Source organism: Alligator mississippiensis, chromosome 2 (assembly GCF_030867095.1).
Source record: "Alligator mississippiensis isolate rAllMis1 chromosome 2, rAllMis1, whole genome shotgun sequence".
Classification (NCBI taxonomy): domain Eukaryota; kingdom Metazoa; phylum Chordata; order Crocodylia; family Alligatoridae; genus Alligator; species Alligator mississippiensis.
In genome coordinates this window covers 236,740,441-236,759,405 of record NC_081825.1, presented here as the reverse complement: position 1 = coordinate 236,759,405, position 18,965 = coordinate 236,740,441, and the positions used below count along the sequence as shown (strand labels likewise).

The following is an 18,965-nucleotide window of genomic DNA, read 5'->3' as shown; positions in this document are numbered from 1 at the left end:
GATAAAGGAGGCAGGCTGCTGCGGCTCTGACTCCAGACCCGACCAAAGATTGGGGTTAGAGTCGAAGCTGCAGCTGCTGCCCCCTCCCCCCCAGCCAGCCTCTGTCCCCACTGCCGCATCTGCTCCCAATCCCTCCAACTGCCACCACCGTTTAGGCTCAGTGGAATTTCAACCAGGGCAAAATATAAGTGTTGCAAATTGTGGCTTACCTTTCCACTAATACAATTTGGTACTATTTCATCTAAGTGAATGGTACAGCACCAAACGGCTGACACTGGGGCAAATGTTCAAGGCAAGCAACCTCTAGATAATCAATAGGTTCAATAATATAGTCTCAGATAGAGTTAATAAACTAAGAAGTTAAGAGTTCTATAAAACGTATTCTTAAATCCTTGAGTCATCCAGTTACTACTCTTTGCACTCCAAATTTTTCAGCCACAACAAGAAGGCAGCAAGATAATTCTGGTAATATTTGGTAAATATGAAAGCAGACAGAAACTATTTAATGACTGTTAGATGCCAATAAAAAACTGCAGAAAGGATAGTTTATTCAACAAAATGCATTAGTTCTTTTGAAATTATTAGAAAGCCAACAGCCATTTTTAATAAAAGATTACAAGCAACATAATTAGGGAATAGGAAATAAAGTTTACCTCTAAAAATTATGACTATTCTTTTGGCAGGCTCTAGGTTTCTACTTTTTGTTTCTAGTGAAGCTTAAGTCACAGTGTTACGCCTTTCCTAGTTTATTAAAAGACTAAGTTGTCTACAGGGAGTTATTTTGCACTAACATATTTTGTTTTGTTTTTTTTCCCCCAAAATAAAAAGGCCCTGAATCCATACAATACAGCTCTTCTCCCAAATTAACTGTCAATGAGTATGATTTAAATAATCCATTTTGAAAGTGGATTAAGTTAATTTTGGAATGAGTTATGGTAGAATCAGGTTTAGATGGATGGATCTGTATTTCACACTAATTAGGCAGCCCTGTGACTGTTTTATCAGAATAGGACCAACATGGCTGCTCACCTCAGGGTCTTCTACTGCAGTGGAATCATACTGACTAGTTGCACACCCATTTAGAGAGGAGGTGACATCTCATCAGAAGTACCACCTTTGCAATTACACACTGCTGGAGTTGTATACCTCTCTCAACATTACAGAGCTGTTATAGCAGCATGACAGCACCAAGCTTTATGGTGTAGACCTAAGCAAAGCTCATGGCTGTCTTCAGAATCTGGGGAGAGGAAACAGTCCAGTGACTTCAATGAGAGCCTCCAGAATGAGAATGCCAAGATTTGCAAGTGTACATTGAAACAAACAACAGAAAGAAGTCACAACCAGAATACTGCATACCCAAGAACGAAAAGGAGCTCCAACAGCACCAAATTATAGAGACATACAAAGCTTACTCTCAAACAGGATGATAGAACTTTTCATACAGAAAAAAAAATCCTCCTTTAAGTACATAACCTGTTGCAAACCCCCTTATAGGCACACTGCACTGTTGAAAAACAATGCTTGCAGGATTAGCACCAACAACTTAAAGCATGCTCTTGTTTGTAGCAATTAAATTAAACTGCTACAAATGTTGTGGAAAGGGCCTATTTTAATTTAATTTAAGGCAGGAACAGGATTAGAACCAAAAAAGTCACTGCTATACCAAATAAGTGTTCTCACACCAATTCGAATAAAACTATCAACTTTCATGCAGACATCCCCTTCCTTAAGACGCCTGATTACTGTAAAAGACACAGGCACAAAATCTGTCACACTCCCAGGGCAGTGACCTCTGTGAAAAACTAACACAATATCACTTGCATTTTGTCCTCTGGCCTTAAATATTTCCCTGCTCCCTAATGAGAAACGTTCCTCTAACTAGGCAGTACATTACTAAGCAGCAACAAAGAAACTTAACTCCACCTTCTTTATCTTTCATCACCCATTTATACTTTTAGAGAAAGTTTGAACAAGATTCTTTTCCTACAGAAATATTAACAGCAAAATACAGTTATAACACAAAACATTAAATTTCTAAGAATGACTTCCCATATTTAAAATAATTTAAATATCTAAGCCCTACTACCATCTCCTAAAAAAGGCAGAGAAAAAAGAAGATATTAGTCTAGAGCAGGCCTGTCCAACTTATTTAGCTCTTTGGGTCAGATCTGGGCTGTTTGCAGGCCAGACAAGTCACTTCTGGCAGCAAGGAGTGGGTTTGTCAGCATGGTTTCCAAAGCCATTGTACTGGCACGGCTCCAGAACCCAGGTGGCGAATGCTACTGCCACTCACCTGCTCTTTCCCTCCGTTGGTTTGAGCCACCAGCAGTCAACAAACACACCAAATTCAAACACAGGCAAGCAGTTTGAGCGCTGGGGTAGGGGGCGAGTGGCAATATCGATAAGCTCTGGGTTCTGGAACCGCATGGGCTGCAAACTGACCCCTCACAGGCTCCATGAAAAAGCCACAGATGCCAGTCAACTCAAAGAGATTCAGTTGTCTTTGAAGCTAGGCTGCAACTGACCCTACCTACTCTCAGCAACTCATCCAGGGTCTCTCTACATCACTCTACTATACTGAAGGAAAATCTGCAGCAGATAAAGGTAATAGGATTAGCATGGTGTCCCATGAGGAATTTCCCATTAGACCAGGGAAGAGTGATACCACAGATATTGGCCTTGCTTGACACCATTTCTAGCATTTAAAAAAATCACTGTATTTCAATCCAACAGACTCAAACCAGAGGGTCCATAGATACTTTTGGAAACACTAAAGGAAAAGGAACAGGCTGTAATGCTACTGATTCTCATTTAGCAGTATCCTCTCCAGAGACTCTGCTTTCATTAGGATTTGATTTTCCTCTGATCATATTTACAACTATAGCAGTGGCTTTCAACTTTGCTAGAACCAAAGCACCTCCAATTAGACTCAAGGTACCCCATAGCAGATGCCAGCTCTTAGTTGTCACTTGTTTTTTGACTACAGAAAAAATAATAGAGCAATGTTTCTATTGCAAACAACTCAGAAAGACTACAGTAGGTCAGCATGATCTTAACACCGAATTCATATTTGAAATCTCTAGATGCATCTCACCAATCATGTTTGCACACCTAACAGTGCTAATATTGCACGGCACCCTGCAGCACCCTTGAAGGGGCTCTCCAGGCCTCCTGGTTAAGAGTCAGTGGTTTATAGTTGCCAGAGCCTGCTATGTTTGCTAACCAAAGCTGATCATACATGCCTGACACGTTATTATTGGGCAGAGTCAGCCACCAGACAAGCCCTGCATTTTATTTCTTAGAAAGACAGACCCTGCTCTATCAGAGTAGATCTGGCACACGAGCATTTTGAAAATGAAATCAAAATATTTCAGATGAAAGGGGTGCATTTATTCGGTAAATAAGGAAGGGGGCAGCCTCATTTGCACGCTTCTCCTGACACTGCCATGTCCTTGCACCGGTCCGTGTCCACCCGGCCCCGGAGCAGCTGCAGAGTTTCACCAGCGCTGCGCGACCAGGGCAGGGCGGGGAAAGGCGCGGGGAGCCCGGCCCCGAGGGGCAGGGGGAGGCTGCCGAAGGACCCTGCGGAGCCGCCGGGACAAGCCCCGGCTCGGGGGTGGGGGTGGGGGCAGGGCGCCCCAGCGGCTTAACGGCCCACTCGAGGTCACCTGCCCACCCAGGGGCCAGGCCGCCCCGGGGTCCCCGCCAGAGTGCGGCGGGCCCGGGCCCGGCACCGTAGCCCGGGCCCGGATCACGTCGGCTCGGCTCGGCCGCCTCGCACAGACGCGCCCAGCGGGCTCCTCACCATCGCCGTCTTCAGGGGGCCGGAGCCGCGGCCGCCCGCCGCTGCCACTCCGTCGCCTCCGTCCGCCATTTTGAGTGGCGCCGCCGCCCGGAAGCGCGTTGCCGGGGGAGCCGGACCCCACAGCACGGGTGCTCGGACTGAGCATGCGCCAGAATATGCGCGGTGGCGCCCGCTGAAGCCGGTCCGGTCGCGCGCCGCCAGGGGCTGAGCTGGGCTCGAAACTGGCAGCGAGCAGAGCCTGCCGGGTCACCACCCTCTGCGCGCACCCTCGGGCGGGACCGCCCTGGCCTAGGCCGGCTGTAAATGCGTGTCTCAGAGCTTGGGTGTCCGAAACAATTGCACCAAAAAACTAAAACAGCCCTTTTGCTGCAAGATTTTCAAACACTGGTTTTCCAATAACAACAGCATAGCAATCGTGTGTTCTACTGCCATCTAGCTAGCTCCCAACGTAGCTTGTATCAGACAACTTCTGGTATGGAAAAAGATTATCTTGATCATGGGCTACTGATGTCTCTTGGGTCAGGCCCAGTGGTCAGTCATCGACAGATGGGGGAGTGCCTCTGCAGCCAATCCCACCAACCCACATGGCACTTCCAGGTGCACCACTGACACTTCTGGGAGAGAGAGCATTGCACTTCCAGATGAGCCCGGACTCCCCAGCTGGTTCTCTCAGGGGGCGCACCAGCATCTCTGGCCTGCCCCCCTGCCCAGGAACACTGGCTGACAGGGGGTGCACCAGCACTCTCAGGGGGTGCACGTGCCCCCCCATGCGTCGCCACTGATCTTGATTGTACTGCACTTTAACACACGCTGTTGCCCATGTCACGAGTTTTGCTTGTCCGCAGCTTGAGGTACAGTTTCCCTCAAACCCCTGCACGTATCTCCTTGAAATGTGGCAGGCTTTGTGGCCTCTGCAGGGGCTAGAATGCGTGCAGTTTTGGCCCCCCTGCAGTGTAACATACACAGGTTTTGCTATCAAAACTTTGGGGTGCAGTTTCCCCGAATCCCCTACACTTATCTCCTTGAAACGTGGCAGACTTCATGCCCCCGAAGGGACTACCATTCCTGCAGTTTCATCCAAATCAAGCCAGAAATGACAAAGGTATAGGCTGTTTTGTCCTTCCCCATTATATCCTATGGGCGAAACGTCGAAACAGTTTCACTGTTATGATCGTGTTTCGAGGGTACGGAACAGAACACCTGTTTTGAATCGAAACAAAATGCCGTTCCATCAAAACGTCAGAATGCTGCCGTTTCACACAGCCCTACTGCACAGTAGTAGCGGGCTACTCGGCAGTCAGCCTCTTGCGTAGACGCAACCTGGGAAAAGAAAGGATCCGTGATACCAGACTTCCCATAAGGCCTTCCTTGTAAGAGAGGATTGTGGCAAGATAGTAACATAGTGAAGAGGGCTTGCATGTGACAGGAGAGCTCAAACCATAGTCAGGCTCCCCCCAGATCATGAAATTAACCCCCGCCCCTGCCAAAACACATACTTTTAAAGACTTCTCTGCTTGCTGCCTGTGGCACACACATCACCAAGCTGCAATGGACTTCATCAACAAGGCAGCATCAAAGCAATCACAGAATTGCTTTGTCTAGCCGGGTCTTGAAAACCTCCAAGGACGGAGCGTCCACAACCTCTCTGGGTGACCTGTTCCAGCGCTTCCCCCTGCGCCCGCCCCGAGAGTCTTTCCTCCTATCCAGGGGGCAGGGGAGCAGGACCTCTGAGGAGCGGCTGCGGGAACCGGGCTGCAGCCGCGAGGGTCCAGGACTCCTGGGAAGACCTCGCCCTTTCTCCTAAAGGAGCAGCGGGCGGGGAGGGGCAGTCTGGTGCCCGGACTGGGACCCGCAGCAGCCGGGCGGGTTGGGGCAGCCGCGAGATCCTCCCAAGGACGATGCCGGCCACCCCGCCAGCACTGCCATAGAGAGGAGGCGGCGGCGGCCGGACAAGCCCCGGCACGCCCCCAGCCGACGCGGAAGCGGTGAAGCCAGCGGGACTGCCCGGCGAAGGGCAGAAGGATGCGGGCGAGGCTGGCGGCGGGGCTGCTGGTGGCAGGGCTGGCGGCGCTGCTCCTGGACTGCTACAGCCCCGGCAGGTCCGCACCGCCCCCCAGCGCCGCCCGCGTCCGCCGCCCCCCAGCGCCGGAGCCGGCCCCCGGGGCCGAGGCTGCCCGCCTCTTCTGGATCGCGCAGGTGGGCCGGGCCGAGGGAGCAGGAGCAGGAGCAGGACAGGCCTAGGCAGGCTGCGGGGTTGCCTCGCAACAGCAAGGCTACGCTCGCCCATTGGGTAGAGCAGGCAGACACCCACCCTCTTTGCCGTTCAGCCTTCGGAAGGCAGCACCCATCTGTGTAGGCCTCTTCGCCAGGTGTGCTCAACCCCATGAGTCTTTGGGGAGGCCTGTGGCCCATGGCCCCGTGCCCTAAACCGGGTGCACATGGTGACCCTGGCTTGCAGGGCTGGACAGAGGTGGCGTGACGCCCCAGAGCCTGATCCTGGTGTGTGAGGCCCGATTCCGTTGCACAGGGGCCAAACAAGGTCACCAGGACTTGATCCAGGAGTATGGATGGGGTCCTGGCATGCAAGGTCCAGTGTAGCCCACGATCCAGCCCTGCACTACTCATCCGGCCTAAGGGGCCAACAGGTTGAGCACCACTGCTTTAGATGAGTGGTTCCCAACCTCAGGTCATGTTCCAAATGAGGGTTGTGGGGGGCAATGCCAGCAGCGCTGCACACAAAGGATGAACCGCGCCGCGTGTGGGAGGTCTCCCACACCCGGACTGCCACCGCACTCTGGTCCCCGCAGTGGGTCGCGGCAAAAAAAGGTTGGGAGCCACTGGTCTAGATTGATCTGCACTCAGTGCCAACTGTTCACTTACTTGCAGAACACTTAAGTTGATGGTTTTCTGTATTACAGCTCCTCAGTTTTCCTTCTCTGTGGGTGCATCTATACATGCCATTAAGGCAACATGATAAACACCAGTGCAGTTTGCACCAGAATCAGCTGCTCCCATGTGCAGTATCTGCACATGCACCTGGGACTGCAGCAGTTTGAGCCCAGGTGGAGCAGCCCTGGGTTGGCAGCAAGCTTGGTGGGAGGGGCTGGCTGGGACACAAGAGCCCTGAAACTGCAGTCTGTGGCTGACCCCCAGAGCCTGCTGCTGCTCCCCAACTCAAACTACAGCAGTCCCAGTCACAGTCCACATGTGCATTTCTGCACAGTAAATGATTCTGCCATAAGATAGTACTGTCCCTGACAGTACTGTCTTATGGCAGAGTTGATTAATTTAGTGCGCCCTAATACCAGTGCACATGTAGATGGTGACACTTTACTGCAGTGCTAATTAGTCAACTCCTTAGTAAAGCACATGTGTAGATGTACCCTCTATTCTCTAGTTGGGGGTATTGGGATGATTCATCCAGTTATCTAGTTTTTGTGTTCATTAAGGTTCCTGTGTGTGTTAATGCTTCTTATTTCTTAGGAATATTTGGAGAGGGGTTTATCTCTACTATTTTTCTCATTTCAGTTTTGTTCTAAGAAACAGAGAGAGAATCTGCTCCTCTGCATGCTCAAAGAGTGTATTAGTTCAGGTGGAGATCTTTGTGCATTAATCAGGGCATTATACTCCTATTACCCAGGATTTACCACATTAGCATTCTTAAGTTTTCTTTAGGTCATTTAGATTTCATAGACGTTAGGGCTGGAAGGGACCTCGAAGATCATCAAGTCCAGCCCCCTGCCCCAGGAGCAGGAAGTCAGTTAGGGACAAAGGATCCCAGCAAGATAAGCATCTAAGCATTTCTTGAATGAGTCCAGAGTAGGTGCCTGCACCACTTCTGGAGAGAGTCTATTCCAGGTCTTGGGGGCTTGGACCATAAAGAAATTGTTTTCTTATGTCTAGCTTAAAACAGTCTTGTAGAAGTTTATGATCGTTGGTCCTTAATTTTCCTTGGGGCACTCTGGTGAACAGACATTCTCCCAGATCCTGATGTACATCCCTTATGTACTTATAAGCAGCCTGAGCCTGCGCTTTTCCAGACTGAAGAGTGCCATGGCTCTCAGCCTCTCTTCATAAGGCCTATTCTCTTGCCCTCTGATCATGCACGTGGCTCTCCTCTGGACTCTCTCAAGCTTCTCAACATCCTTCTTGAATTGCAGAGCCCAGAATTGGATGCGGCCTCACCAAGGCCAAGTACAGCGGGAGGATGACATCCTGAGATTTACTTGAGAAGCATCTATAGATGCAAGCCAGGGTTTTGTTTGATTTACCAGCTGTGACACCGCATTGGTGGCTCATATTCATCTTGTGGTCAATCATGACCCCCAAGTTTTTTTCAGCAGTGGTGCTAGCACTGGCGAGCCTATAAGTATGCCGCAGGTTTTTTCCCCCGAGGTGGAGTACCTTACATTTATCCGTACTGAACATCGTCAGGTATGTGTTCGCCCACTTACTAAGTTTATCCAAGTCAGCCTGGATCACTAGCCTGTCCTCAGGTGTGGACACTATGCCCCGAAGTTTAGCATCATCGGTGAATTTAGCCAGTGCGCTTCTGACACCAATGTCCACATCATTGACAAAGATGTTAAAGACAGATGTTAAAGGTCCAAGGACAGAGCCTTAGGGGACGCCACTGGTCACAGAGCGCCATAATGATTCACTGCTCTTAACTACTACTCTCTGAGTCTGACCTCTGAACAGATTTCCCAGCCATTGGACTGTGGTGTAGCTGAAGCCACAGTTGGCCAGTTTATCTATGAGGAAGTCATGGGATGCCAGATCAAAGGCTTTTTTTTAAAGTCCAGATATATGACATCAATCTCTTCTTCCTTTCTAGGTGATAATCACCTGGTCATAGAAGGAGATGAGATTGGTCAGGCAAGACCTGCCCACGAGAAACCCGCGCTGGCTATCCCTCAGGATGTTGCTCTCAGCCAGCTTATCCAGAAGGGTCTCCTTGATAATTTTCTCAAGAATCTTACCAGGGATTGAGGTCAAGCTGATTGGCTTGTAATTCCTGGGATCTACTTTCTGCCCTTTCTTGAAAGGTATCACATTGGCCTTCTTCCAGTCTTCAGGTACTTCACCTGAGCACCATGAGTTTTTGCATATTTTTTTCAATGGTTGGGCTATGACACCTGCCAGCTCCTTGAGTACTCTAGGGTGTAATCTGTCAGGACCAGCTGACTTGGAGGTCTCTAGCCTCAAGGTGATCCTTTATTAGATCGACACTGATGCTGGGTATAAATATGCCCTCACACTGGCCATTCCGCATCGTGCTAGACAGAGCAGTCCCATTGAACTGATGAAAGACCAATGTGAAGTACCCATTAAGCAGGTTGGCCTTTTCCTGGGTGTCAGTTATTAGCTGTCTTGTTTGGTTCAGCAGGGGTCCAATGTTACCCTTACTTTTTTCTGACTCCCTACATATCTGAAAAGGGACTTTTTGTTATCCTTGATATGTGAAGCCAGATGGAGCTTGGTTGCAGCCTTGGCTTTCCTGATCCACTCCCTGCAAGTACAGACCAGTGCTGAACACTTGTCTTTGCTGCACAATTAACTCAAGTGTTGTCACAACTTAAATTACATTCACACAGAAAATTTTCATTCAGTTTGGCTGGTTTGTCAGGGTATACCTTGAATTCAGGCTACACCTTGAATTGACACAACTTGTTATCTCTTGACACAGTCACTCCCTGCAGCTTGCTAGTTATTTAGCAGTGAGGCCACTGCTTGCGGTAGGCTAATCTAAGAGAGAACATAGATCACCAAAGAGCTGATCTAAAATGCGGCCTTTGTTTAATTTTGTGTTGTATTCTGTCTTTCAAACATAGCTTTAGCAGCTGTTTTATCATTAACCCAACTTGGTTAATTTCCAAGAGCTAAATATAAACTAGCATAACATCTTGTGGGAAACAGCTTCTGGCTGCTTTGTGATTCCGTAGGGAAGATTCCAGGTCAGTGTCTGGATAAAATCCAGATGATTAATATTCTGGCGGGGGGGGGGGTTTGGCCTCTGCCACTTCCTGCCTTGCTTTTTCCTCCTGTCCCACTGATATTCAGTGGCTCCTGTGACAGCTTTGCCATTTTCCTCTTAGTTGTTCGTTTGTTCATCATAACTATTACTTGCTAATTGTCTTGCATGTGTAGTGTTATCTTTCAAACTTAAGCCTTTTTCCTTACAGTTGATTCTCCAGTTCAGTTGGAAGTTTGACCCATACAGACTTTATTTTGTTCCCACCTCCGGTCATCTTCTGCATCCCCTGCAAAATTTAGGATTCTCTCTTATCACTTGTATCCTCAACACATCATGTCACAGCCATAATAATCCTGTCAGCTAAGGATTGCATCAAATCCTTGCCGGAGTCTGCTACTGTTACTATTTTGTGAGCAAAACACTTTTCTTGGCAGTATTGAAGACGTGCAACCCCAGAATAGTCAGTAGCCCAGTAATGAAGGGGTTTACCTGGGTAGAGGAGGCTGAACTTCAAGTCTCCATTTTAGACAAGGGTGGGATTTGAAACTGGGTCTCAAATTCCAGGTGAACCTTTATCACCCAGCTGTTAGCCATCTTGAGATTGTTGAGGGTTTCACTTCTGCAGACTCTGCTGATCCAATGTACAATGGAAAAATGTTCTTGAAAAAATGAAAGCATTTTGCAGAATAGGAACTTTTGTGTGCTTTTCTTACCACAAGGCAGTATTGCAGTATATAAATAAAGTAAAGAATGCATGCAGAAAAAGCCAGGCTCACCGTAGTCTGTTTTAAGAAAGGACTAACACTAATCACTATGCACCTTTAATTTTTCCAGTAAATTAGTTTCCATTTTACTGATAGCAGTTTTCTTACCACCTTTGCTGCTAGCAAGACTAGAGAGAGAGATAGAGAGAGAAAAGCTTTGTAGCATGACTTTAATTTCTGATCTAAATACACACAACCATCACAACACACAACCCTGCAATTTATTTTTAGCAGTTTTAAATCATGTTGTTTAGTTGTACAAATGGGTGAATTGCAAATCCAGTGTAATTTCTCCAGTGTTAGATAGCAGTTACTGAAACAGGGTCTAATAGATCTCATTTTAAATAGGGTTTCAATATTTGTCAGTGACTAAGTTATGCTTATGCATATCCTCATTGAGTAAACAAGGAGCATAGTAATTTACAGTGGGAGGTCCCTATCATTAATACAACTTATAAACAACACTACACAAATAAATTACACATTTCTGGTAGATCTGATATCTTTTATTAGACCAACTCAGATAGTTGGAAGAATTCTTCTTAGCAAGCTTTTCGGCACAAACACCCTTCATCAGGCTGAGAGAGTCTGTCTGCGCTCTTCTACAGACACTTCCTCAGCCTGACGAAGTACGTTTGTGCCTGAAAGCTTGCTAAGAAGAATTTTTCCAAGTATTTGAGTTGGTCTAATAAAAGATTTTGGATTTACCCAAAGAGCCTTGTCTGCGTATGTCCCTAGATCAATAGGGCTACAGCCTATACCCCTAAAACATTTATTTAGTATAGAGTTCAGTGGAAAAATGCCCTGAAGAATTCTTTTAATTGCAGTCTTCCATCAAATGGTCTAAAAGTCATGATTTAATCCTTTAGGCTGCTTTAGGAATTCTTAGGAAAAATGTATATTCTTCATAGGTACTGTGCAAACTTCTACATAAAGCTTTTGAATACTGATCATTTGCCCATACATTATGGGTAAATGACCACTAAGGGCCATTGTTTTTGTTTTTCTTGTGGTGGTATTTAGAAATTGAACCAAGGCCCCTTAACTTTTCAGCTTATGTTGTCATATGTTGTCTGATGTAAAGACATTATAAGGCCTTTGCTCAGACATCCTAAGCAGTTCAAGTTGCATTGTCTGGTCTTTTTTTTTCAGTTTGACCTATGTTAATTTTCTAATGTGGAACTGACTGTCTTGGACCAGCCACCAAACCACAACAAACACTACATAATACAAATTCTTATCTTCCATATGCAAGCAGTGTGCTACCTGGTCTTGGGCAGCCTTCACATCCACAAAGCCATGTGGAGCCAATCCCACACACTCTTTAGCTTTGTTAATAACTATGTTTGTTGTTGTGAAGATAAATGGAAAGCCGGGGTGTCGCAGGGCACCCCGGTACCCCTGCTCCTAGAGAAAAGAGACTGCCAGGGAGAGAGAGAGTGAGCTCTGGTGGGACAGAACGAGCCCAGCTGAGGGTTGCCAGGGTAACGAGCGCAGCTGCGGGTTGCCGGAGCAACTAAGGAGAGCCAGCTGCCTGTAGGGGGCAGGGCCTGGCCCTTATAAAGCCCAGGGCTGAGGCCAGGCTGGCAGTTCTCTGCTAGCAGCCGGAGAGGCAGGAGCGCCCTCAGCCAAGCTATGGGAAGAAGCCTGAGTTGCAAGTATAGCTCATGATAGCCCTGGAGGATTGAGCCATGATACTAAGTTATGGCCATGCGGCTTGTAGTTATGTTATAGCCTAGAGGCTTGTACTTTGAGTTTATGTTTGGCTCTGTTTATTACACCGGAGGCTTGGGTGAGGCTGTAGGGGTTGGAGGAGGCCTCATAAAGGGCCCCACAGGAGTGTGGGGGCCCCAGTGCCTGAGGAGGGTGCAGTGTTCTCATAGGGACCCCAGAGAGTATGGGGTGCTCTAGCGCCAAGAGGGCACGGTGTCCTCATATGGGAACCCCAGTAATATGCAGACCCCGGTGCCAGTGAGGGCGCAGCGCCAGTACAGGCACAGCTTACAGTAAGGAGCACAACCAGTGGGTTGCGGGTGGGGAACAAAGACCCCGGGTTGTGTGCGGGGTACGTAGACCCCAGCCCCAGAGCGGGGCAGCATTGAGAAGCCCAAGGTGGGCACGGCGAGCCCCGGAGAGGGGGAGCACCATATTAGGAAGCCCAGGACGGGCACAGCAGACACCAGCAAGGGCGTCACTTGCGGGGTGCATAGACCCCAGCCCTAGGGCGGGGCCATACTGAGGAGCCCTAGGGCGGGGCCATACTGAGGAGCCCTAGGGCGGGGCCATACTGAGGAGCCCTAGGGCGGGGCCATACTGAGGAGCCCTAGGGCGGGGCCATACTGAGGAGCCCGGTAACAGGCTAGCACTGCGGAAAACTCAGGACAGGGGAAGGGTGCTGCGGTGGACCCAGACAGAAAGGGTTAGCAGTACAGCATCCCAGAGAAGGGCAAGGTGCTGCGGTTGCCCCGAGAGGACGGGGAGTAGCAGCGTGGTGAGCCCGTATCAGAAAAGGTGGTAGTGCGGTGGGCCCAAAAGGCCAGTGGCCAGAGAGGACGTCCCAGAGGGGACTAGCCTAGTGTAGAGAAGGCCCAAGAGTGGGCTAGATTATAGAAGAAGGGCCCGGGAAGTGGGTGTGCAGACACACCAACATCTTTCACATCAGCGAGGCTTGGGGTGTGGTATTAGGGGTGGTAGGAGCCACGCGCAGCCCATAAGGCTAGGGTGCCTGGGGAGCACCCATTACACCGGGAGACCACAGGAGTCCAGAAGGACCGCGGGGACAGAGGTCCCGAGTAGCCGTGCCCAGGGAGTCATAGGCAGCCTCCCAACCTTATATTTACCAGCAAGACGTGGCGGGCAAGAATAAGAGGGTGCCTTGGGCCGGCCTTGACACAGAGCGAGGGACCTCGAGGAGATCACGGCCCTCCTAGAGGACTTCGCTGTGACACGGGGGTATGGGTCTGGTTATTTGTGTGTACATATTGGGGATGGGTTTTTTTATTGAGAGATCCTTTAGCTGACGAATATTCAATTTAAAACTAACTACTGTTAGTTTTTGGCTGTACTTGCTTGGTAGAACAATTCACAGCTATCAGTCAATTATCTCTCTCAATATGCTGCACATTACATCACTATATAACGAATCAAATATCTTCTCCCTACAGGTGTCTGATATTCATATCAGTAGGTTTCAGGATCCCAAGCGAGTTCTTGATTTTGAGAAGTTCTGTTCTGAAACAATTAATATAATTCAACCAGCACTTGTTCTAGTAACAGGTAAGCAGTCCAGAAATCAGACGTGTTGCCCCCTCCTTTGGCAGTTCTCTGAAAAAAGCTCTTTCTAGATTCAAACAAAGAAGCCAAAGCTTTAGGGCTTTGTAAGTAATAAGAGTGAAACTAGAGTAAAGGGGTATCTTGTTAGCCCCACAAAAAGATACAGTACTAGCCCCAGCAAAATCAGTATTAAATTGAACTGTATTTTGGAGGTAAAACTGGAAGGTTAGTGACAGTAAGTGCTCAGCACCATGTACTACAGCAAGGGGGTGCATCTGTATCATGTCTTTAAAAAATTCTTTAAAGTTATGTCAGTGTGCCTCAAACCTAATCAATGGCAACCCTTGCTATTCTGGTCCCTCCAGCTATGATTGCCAATCATGTTTTTTGTCTGAGATGTGGAATGCTTAGCTTGAAGTACAACTAATTTCACCTGTCACTTAAAGCAAGCTGCTCTTATCTCCAAACTGTCAGTTGTTTATAACCCCTATTCATTTATATAAAAGAAAACCTATGTAGCTGCAAGAACTAATCTTTATGAGATTTTGCTGCTCATGCTTTTTTTTTTTTTTTTTTTACCATATGTCATGTCAAGACAGATGACATAAGCTGTTTTCACTGTTCTGGTACAGCTATCAAAATGGATCAGAATTTACCAAATAATCTGAAGCAACCTTGTTGTAATTGCTGTATGCTGGACTCTAGATGGGAAGGGGGCAAGGTTCTCTGTAGTTGAGAACCTATCATTGACTGGAGTTCATGCTGTCATCTACTGAGCAAGCATGCTTCCTAAATGGCTTTTAGGTTAAATTTATAGTACCGTATTTACTCAATTCCAAGACAGGGTTTTTTCTCTCAATCAATGCAGAGGGAGAAAAAACCCCTCCTCTTAGATCTGAGTACCAGCCTGGGGCAGATGCCAGCTCAGCTTTGGATCTGAGTCAGGATTGAAGCCAGAGCTGAACTGCTACCTGCCTTAGGCTGGGGTAGGTTGTGTGGTGAGGGAAGAGGCTCATGATGCGGGGCACGCAAGGGAGACCCTACGGCGGGGGGGTGCGATACGCAGGGGAGATTGTGCACTGCACCTCCATTGCACAGAGGTGACCACATTGCTTTCCTACCCCCATCTGCCCTCCAGCCACTTACTAACTACCTCACCGCACCCCACTGCTTACCTTCAGCTCCATCTCTGGCCCCCACCCCCCCTCTCCCCTCCTGCTCCCGCCCCCTCCTAGCTCTGACCTGGCCAGGCCTGAAGCTGCTGCTGCTGTTTCTACCTTGCCAGGTACTTTGCCTGTGCTGAGCCCTGGGCTGCCACTGTTGTCTGCCCCAGAGCTAGAGCCAGAGCTGCCACAGAAGGCACAGGAATGGGGAGTGGGGGGAGCAAACAGGCAGGCATAGGGGGAAGGCTAGAGGCAGGGGGGTGAGGAGCAAGGGTCTGGTTCCTCACCCTCTGCCTCTGCTTTCCCTGCCACAGCAGTGGGGAGGACAATTTTTAAAACAACCCGCAGTAATTAGATTCTATACATGGAAAATTATAACTAATTTATAACTTTCCATGTATAGAATCTAAGTATTGGAGGTTATCTTAAATTTGAAATTGCCTTGGATTCAGGTAAATACAGTGATTCAGAAGCATCTTAATTTGTTTGTAGATAGTTAAACAATGTGCATCAGTAAATGAGTAAGCATTAAATTCCTAATGGACATAAAACTCAAATATTGGCAAGAAAAAAAAAGGAAAACTTAAATTATAATTAAAGCTGACATTACCAATGTCAGTTGAATGACTATCCTAGGAAATCTAGTACTGCAAGTAACAAGTTGACCCCTCGGTGTTTTCAAGGTATAATGGATACTTGTCAAAACTTTCTCTGCTTAAGCCATGTATATGGGATTAGCAATGTGCTGACATTATATTAACAGAAGATGGACTATAGTCCCGTAGACTACCTAAACTTTAACAGAGAGCCTTCAAGAGATTCCCAGAGGAAGCTCTTACAAATGGTGGATATTTCCACTATACATTCAGAGAAGGCCTGTGATCATTCAGAGCTGCAGAGAGAGTTTTTTCCACCTGCAGGCCAGAATGACCCAACTTGGGGCTGATGTGTGCTGCCACTAGGACCCAGCCACTACCACCATCACTTTTCCCTGCTGCAGTGTGGTGGAAGTCCCTCCATGACTGAAGTCCCTGGCAGCATCACAGCACAGCACAGGTGAAGTCCTCCACTACTGAACCCTCCCAGCTCTGGGCCAGATCTAGCCAACAGATGGAAAACCAGGTTGCCAACCCCTGATTTAGAGTATAAGGAATAACCTGTATGCATGCACTGTATATTATTTCTGTGCAAACTGCATAAAATGTAGTCTCTCATTCAGTCTTTGCTTCATGTGTTTACAGGTGACTTGACAGATGCCAAAACAAAGGACAAGTTGGGGTCTGAGCAGATTGAGGTAGAGTGGCATACTTACCAGTCAGTCTTGAAGAGGTCACGGGTCATGGAAAAAACCAAGTGGATTGATATTAAGGGGAATCATGGTAAGAACTGAGGAACTAATAGTTTAAATGAAGCAGCGTGTTACTTCCCTTAAGATCATGAAATTTCTATCTAGTCAAATTAAAGTGAAGGCTTTTTAGGATGCGAATACTCATTAATGCACTGGTGCAGGCTCTAACACAGAGGTGGGCAAAATAAGGCCCACGGGGGCCCCAAAAAAATTTAGGAAATTAATATTTCTCTGTCTTTGGTTCCTGTAACAAATAACAGGAACCAGGGGCAGTAGGACCCAAGGGAACCCAGTGGGCTCCTGCCTAGCCCTGCCTCCTCCCCCCCCCCCCCCCCCCCCGGAAGCCCCAGCAGGGGCTTCTGGCCTGAGACAATGTGGCTGCCCCGGCATGGGAACCTCGGGTAAGTGGGGGAGACATGGGGACCCTGGTAGGGAAGGAGCATGGGGGGAAAAGTGGCCCTTCCCCTGCCCTGTGGCTGGTGCTCCTTGCTGCAGCCTGAATGGGGCTGTTCTGAACAGGCACAGGCAGTCCCATGTGGGCTGCAAGTGACTGCAGTGCGGGGCACCAGCCATGAGGCAGGCAAAGGTCTGCCCTTTTTCCCCCCCCATGCTCAGCACCAGCTTGTAACCTGCCCCTGCTGCCAGCCTGGGCCCCGCGCCGGCTCCAGGCTCGCCCATTGGGGCTGTGCCGCAACAGCAGCAGCTGTGGCTGCCGCCCCCACCCACTTGCCACACTGGGCAGTGTTTGCTGCTGCTGCCTGCCTGGAGTTCACGCACTGGGCAGCCCAGAGGCAGTGGTGGCAAACACCGCCCAGCACAGCAAGCCGGGGGGGGGGAGGGGGGCTGCAGCTGCTGCTGCACACAGCCCCAGTGGGCAAGCCTGGAGCTGGCATGGGACCCAGGCTGCCAGTGGGGCTGGGTTACAAGCTGGTGCTGAGTGGGGGGGGGGGGGGAGCGGCCCCTCTCCTGCCCTGTGGCCAGCACCCCGCGCTGCAGCCACTTGCGCCCCGCCTGGGGCTGCCTGTGCCTGCTCAAAACAAAATGAGGGGAGGGGGGTACATGTCAGGGTGCCCTGCTTGTGCCCCTGCCCCCCAGCCCAGGCTCTGTAGCTATCAGCTACCCAGAACCTGGGCCAGCTGCAAACATCTGCTGCCTCTCTACCCCGGCTCCCGCCTGTGCCTGCTCAGGACAGCCCTGCTCAGGCTGCAAGTGGCTACAGCAGGGAGCACCTGTCATGAAAAAAATTCCGGAACCTATTGAGATTAGCGGAAGGACAGTACATCATACAATGTTTACCCAAAATCCTGTGCTTTAAAAAGGGCCCTTGTGAATGCAGTGATTAACTTGGGAATTTGCTTAGGGTAGCATAAAAAAGTAGGGGTTTACTGAAAAGATTTTCTTCATAGATTTCATAGACGTTGGGGCTGGAAGGGACCTAGGAAGATCATAGAGTCCAGCCCCTTGCCCAATGGGCAGGAAGTCAGCTGGAGTCATAGGATCCCAGCAAGATAAGCATCCAATTTACTCTTGAAGGTGTTCAGTGTAGGTGCTTGAACCACCTCCGGTGGCAGGCTATTCCAGACCTTGGGGGCTCGAACAGTAAAGAAATTCTTCCTTATGTTCAGCCTGAATTGGTCTTGCAGTAGTTTGTAACTGTTCGACCTTGTCGTTCCTCGGGGTGCTCTGGTAAACAAACATTCCCCCCAGATACTGGTGATCACCCCTGATGAACTTCTAGGTGGCCATCAGATCACCCCTGAGCCTGCACTTTTCCAGGCTAAAGAGCCCCTGGGCTCTCAGCCTGTCATCGAAAGGTCTGTTTTCCTGACTTCTGATCATGCGCGTGGCTCTTCTCTGGACTCTCTCAAGCTTCTCCACATCCTTTTTGAATTGTGGAGCCCAAAACTGGACTCGGTACTCCAGCTGCGGCCTCACTAAGGCCGAGTACAGGGGGAGAATGACATCCCGGGATTTGCTTGAGAAGCATCTATGGATGCAAGCCAGTGTTTTGGTCACTTTACTAGCCACAGCATCACATTGCAGGCTCATGTTCATCTTGTGGTCAATGATGACCCCCAAGTCTCTCTCCTCCGTAGTGCTAGCCAGCGTAGCCCTGCCGAGCCTATAAGGATGCTGCAGGTTTTTCCTCCCAAGGTGGAGAACCTTGCATTTTTCAGTGTTAAACACCATCAGGTTCTCGTCTGCCCATTTGCTGAGCCTGTCCAGGTCAGCCTGGATCGCCCCCCTGTCTTCTGGTGTGGATGCTTTGCCCCAGAGTTTGGTGTCATCAGCGAACTTGGCCAGTCCGCTTCTGACTCCAGTGTCCACATCATTAATGAAGATGTTGAACAGTATGGGTCCAAGGACAGAGCCTTGGGGGACCCCACTGGTCACAGGGCACCATGATGATTGACTTCTGTCAACCACCACCCTCTAGGTCCGACCATAGCACCAATTCCCCAGCCAGCGGATCATGGTGGACCCGAGGCTGCAGTTGGCCAGTTTTGCCAAGAGGTGATCATGGGATACCAGACTGAAGGCTTTTTGAGGTTAGGTTAGGAGTGGAGCTGAGTGAAGTGAGGGTGGATATAGGCTGCTCTCTATGGGCTTGGGCCTCTCTGCCCTGCTGTCTTTA

At 49.1% G+C, this 18,965-nt stretch overlaps 2 protein-coding genes across 7 annotated transcripts in view; one reads left to right on the top strand and one right to left on the bottom strand.

Annotated features, from left to right (window-relative positions):
* Positions 1 to 3,898, bottom strand: part of UBR1 (ubiquitin protein ligase E3 component n-recognin 1) — a 132,818-nt gene extending 128,920 nt beyond the window's left edge. For all 6 annotated transcript variants that reach the window (XR_009460180.1, XM_059722944.1, XM_019496516.2 and 3 more), the window contains exon 1: positions 3,806 to 3,898. Coding sequence is in view for 5 of the 6 variants with exons in the window: in XM_059722944.1 (XP_059578927.1) it covers positions 3,806 to 3,874 (69 nt within the window). In the remaining variant the exon portion in view is untranslated. The remainder of the gene's footprint in view (positions 1 to 3,805) is intronic.
* Positions 3,899 to 5,812: 1,914 nt separating this feature from the next.
* Positions 5,813 to 18,965, top strand: part of TMEM62 (transmembrane protein 62) — a 50,728-nt gene continuing 37,575 nt past the window's right edge. The window contains exons 1-3 of the mRNA XM_019496518.2: positions 5,813 to 6,001; positions 13,711 to 13,822; positions 16,224 to 16,361. Coding sequence (XP_019352063.1) covers positions 5,828 to 6,001; positions 13,711 to 13,822; positions 16,224 to 16,361 — 424 coding nt within the window. The 5' untranslated portion in view covers positions 5,813 to 5,827. The remainder of the gene's footprint in view (positions 6,002 to 13,710; positions 13,823 to 16,223; positions 16,362 to 18,965) is intronic.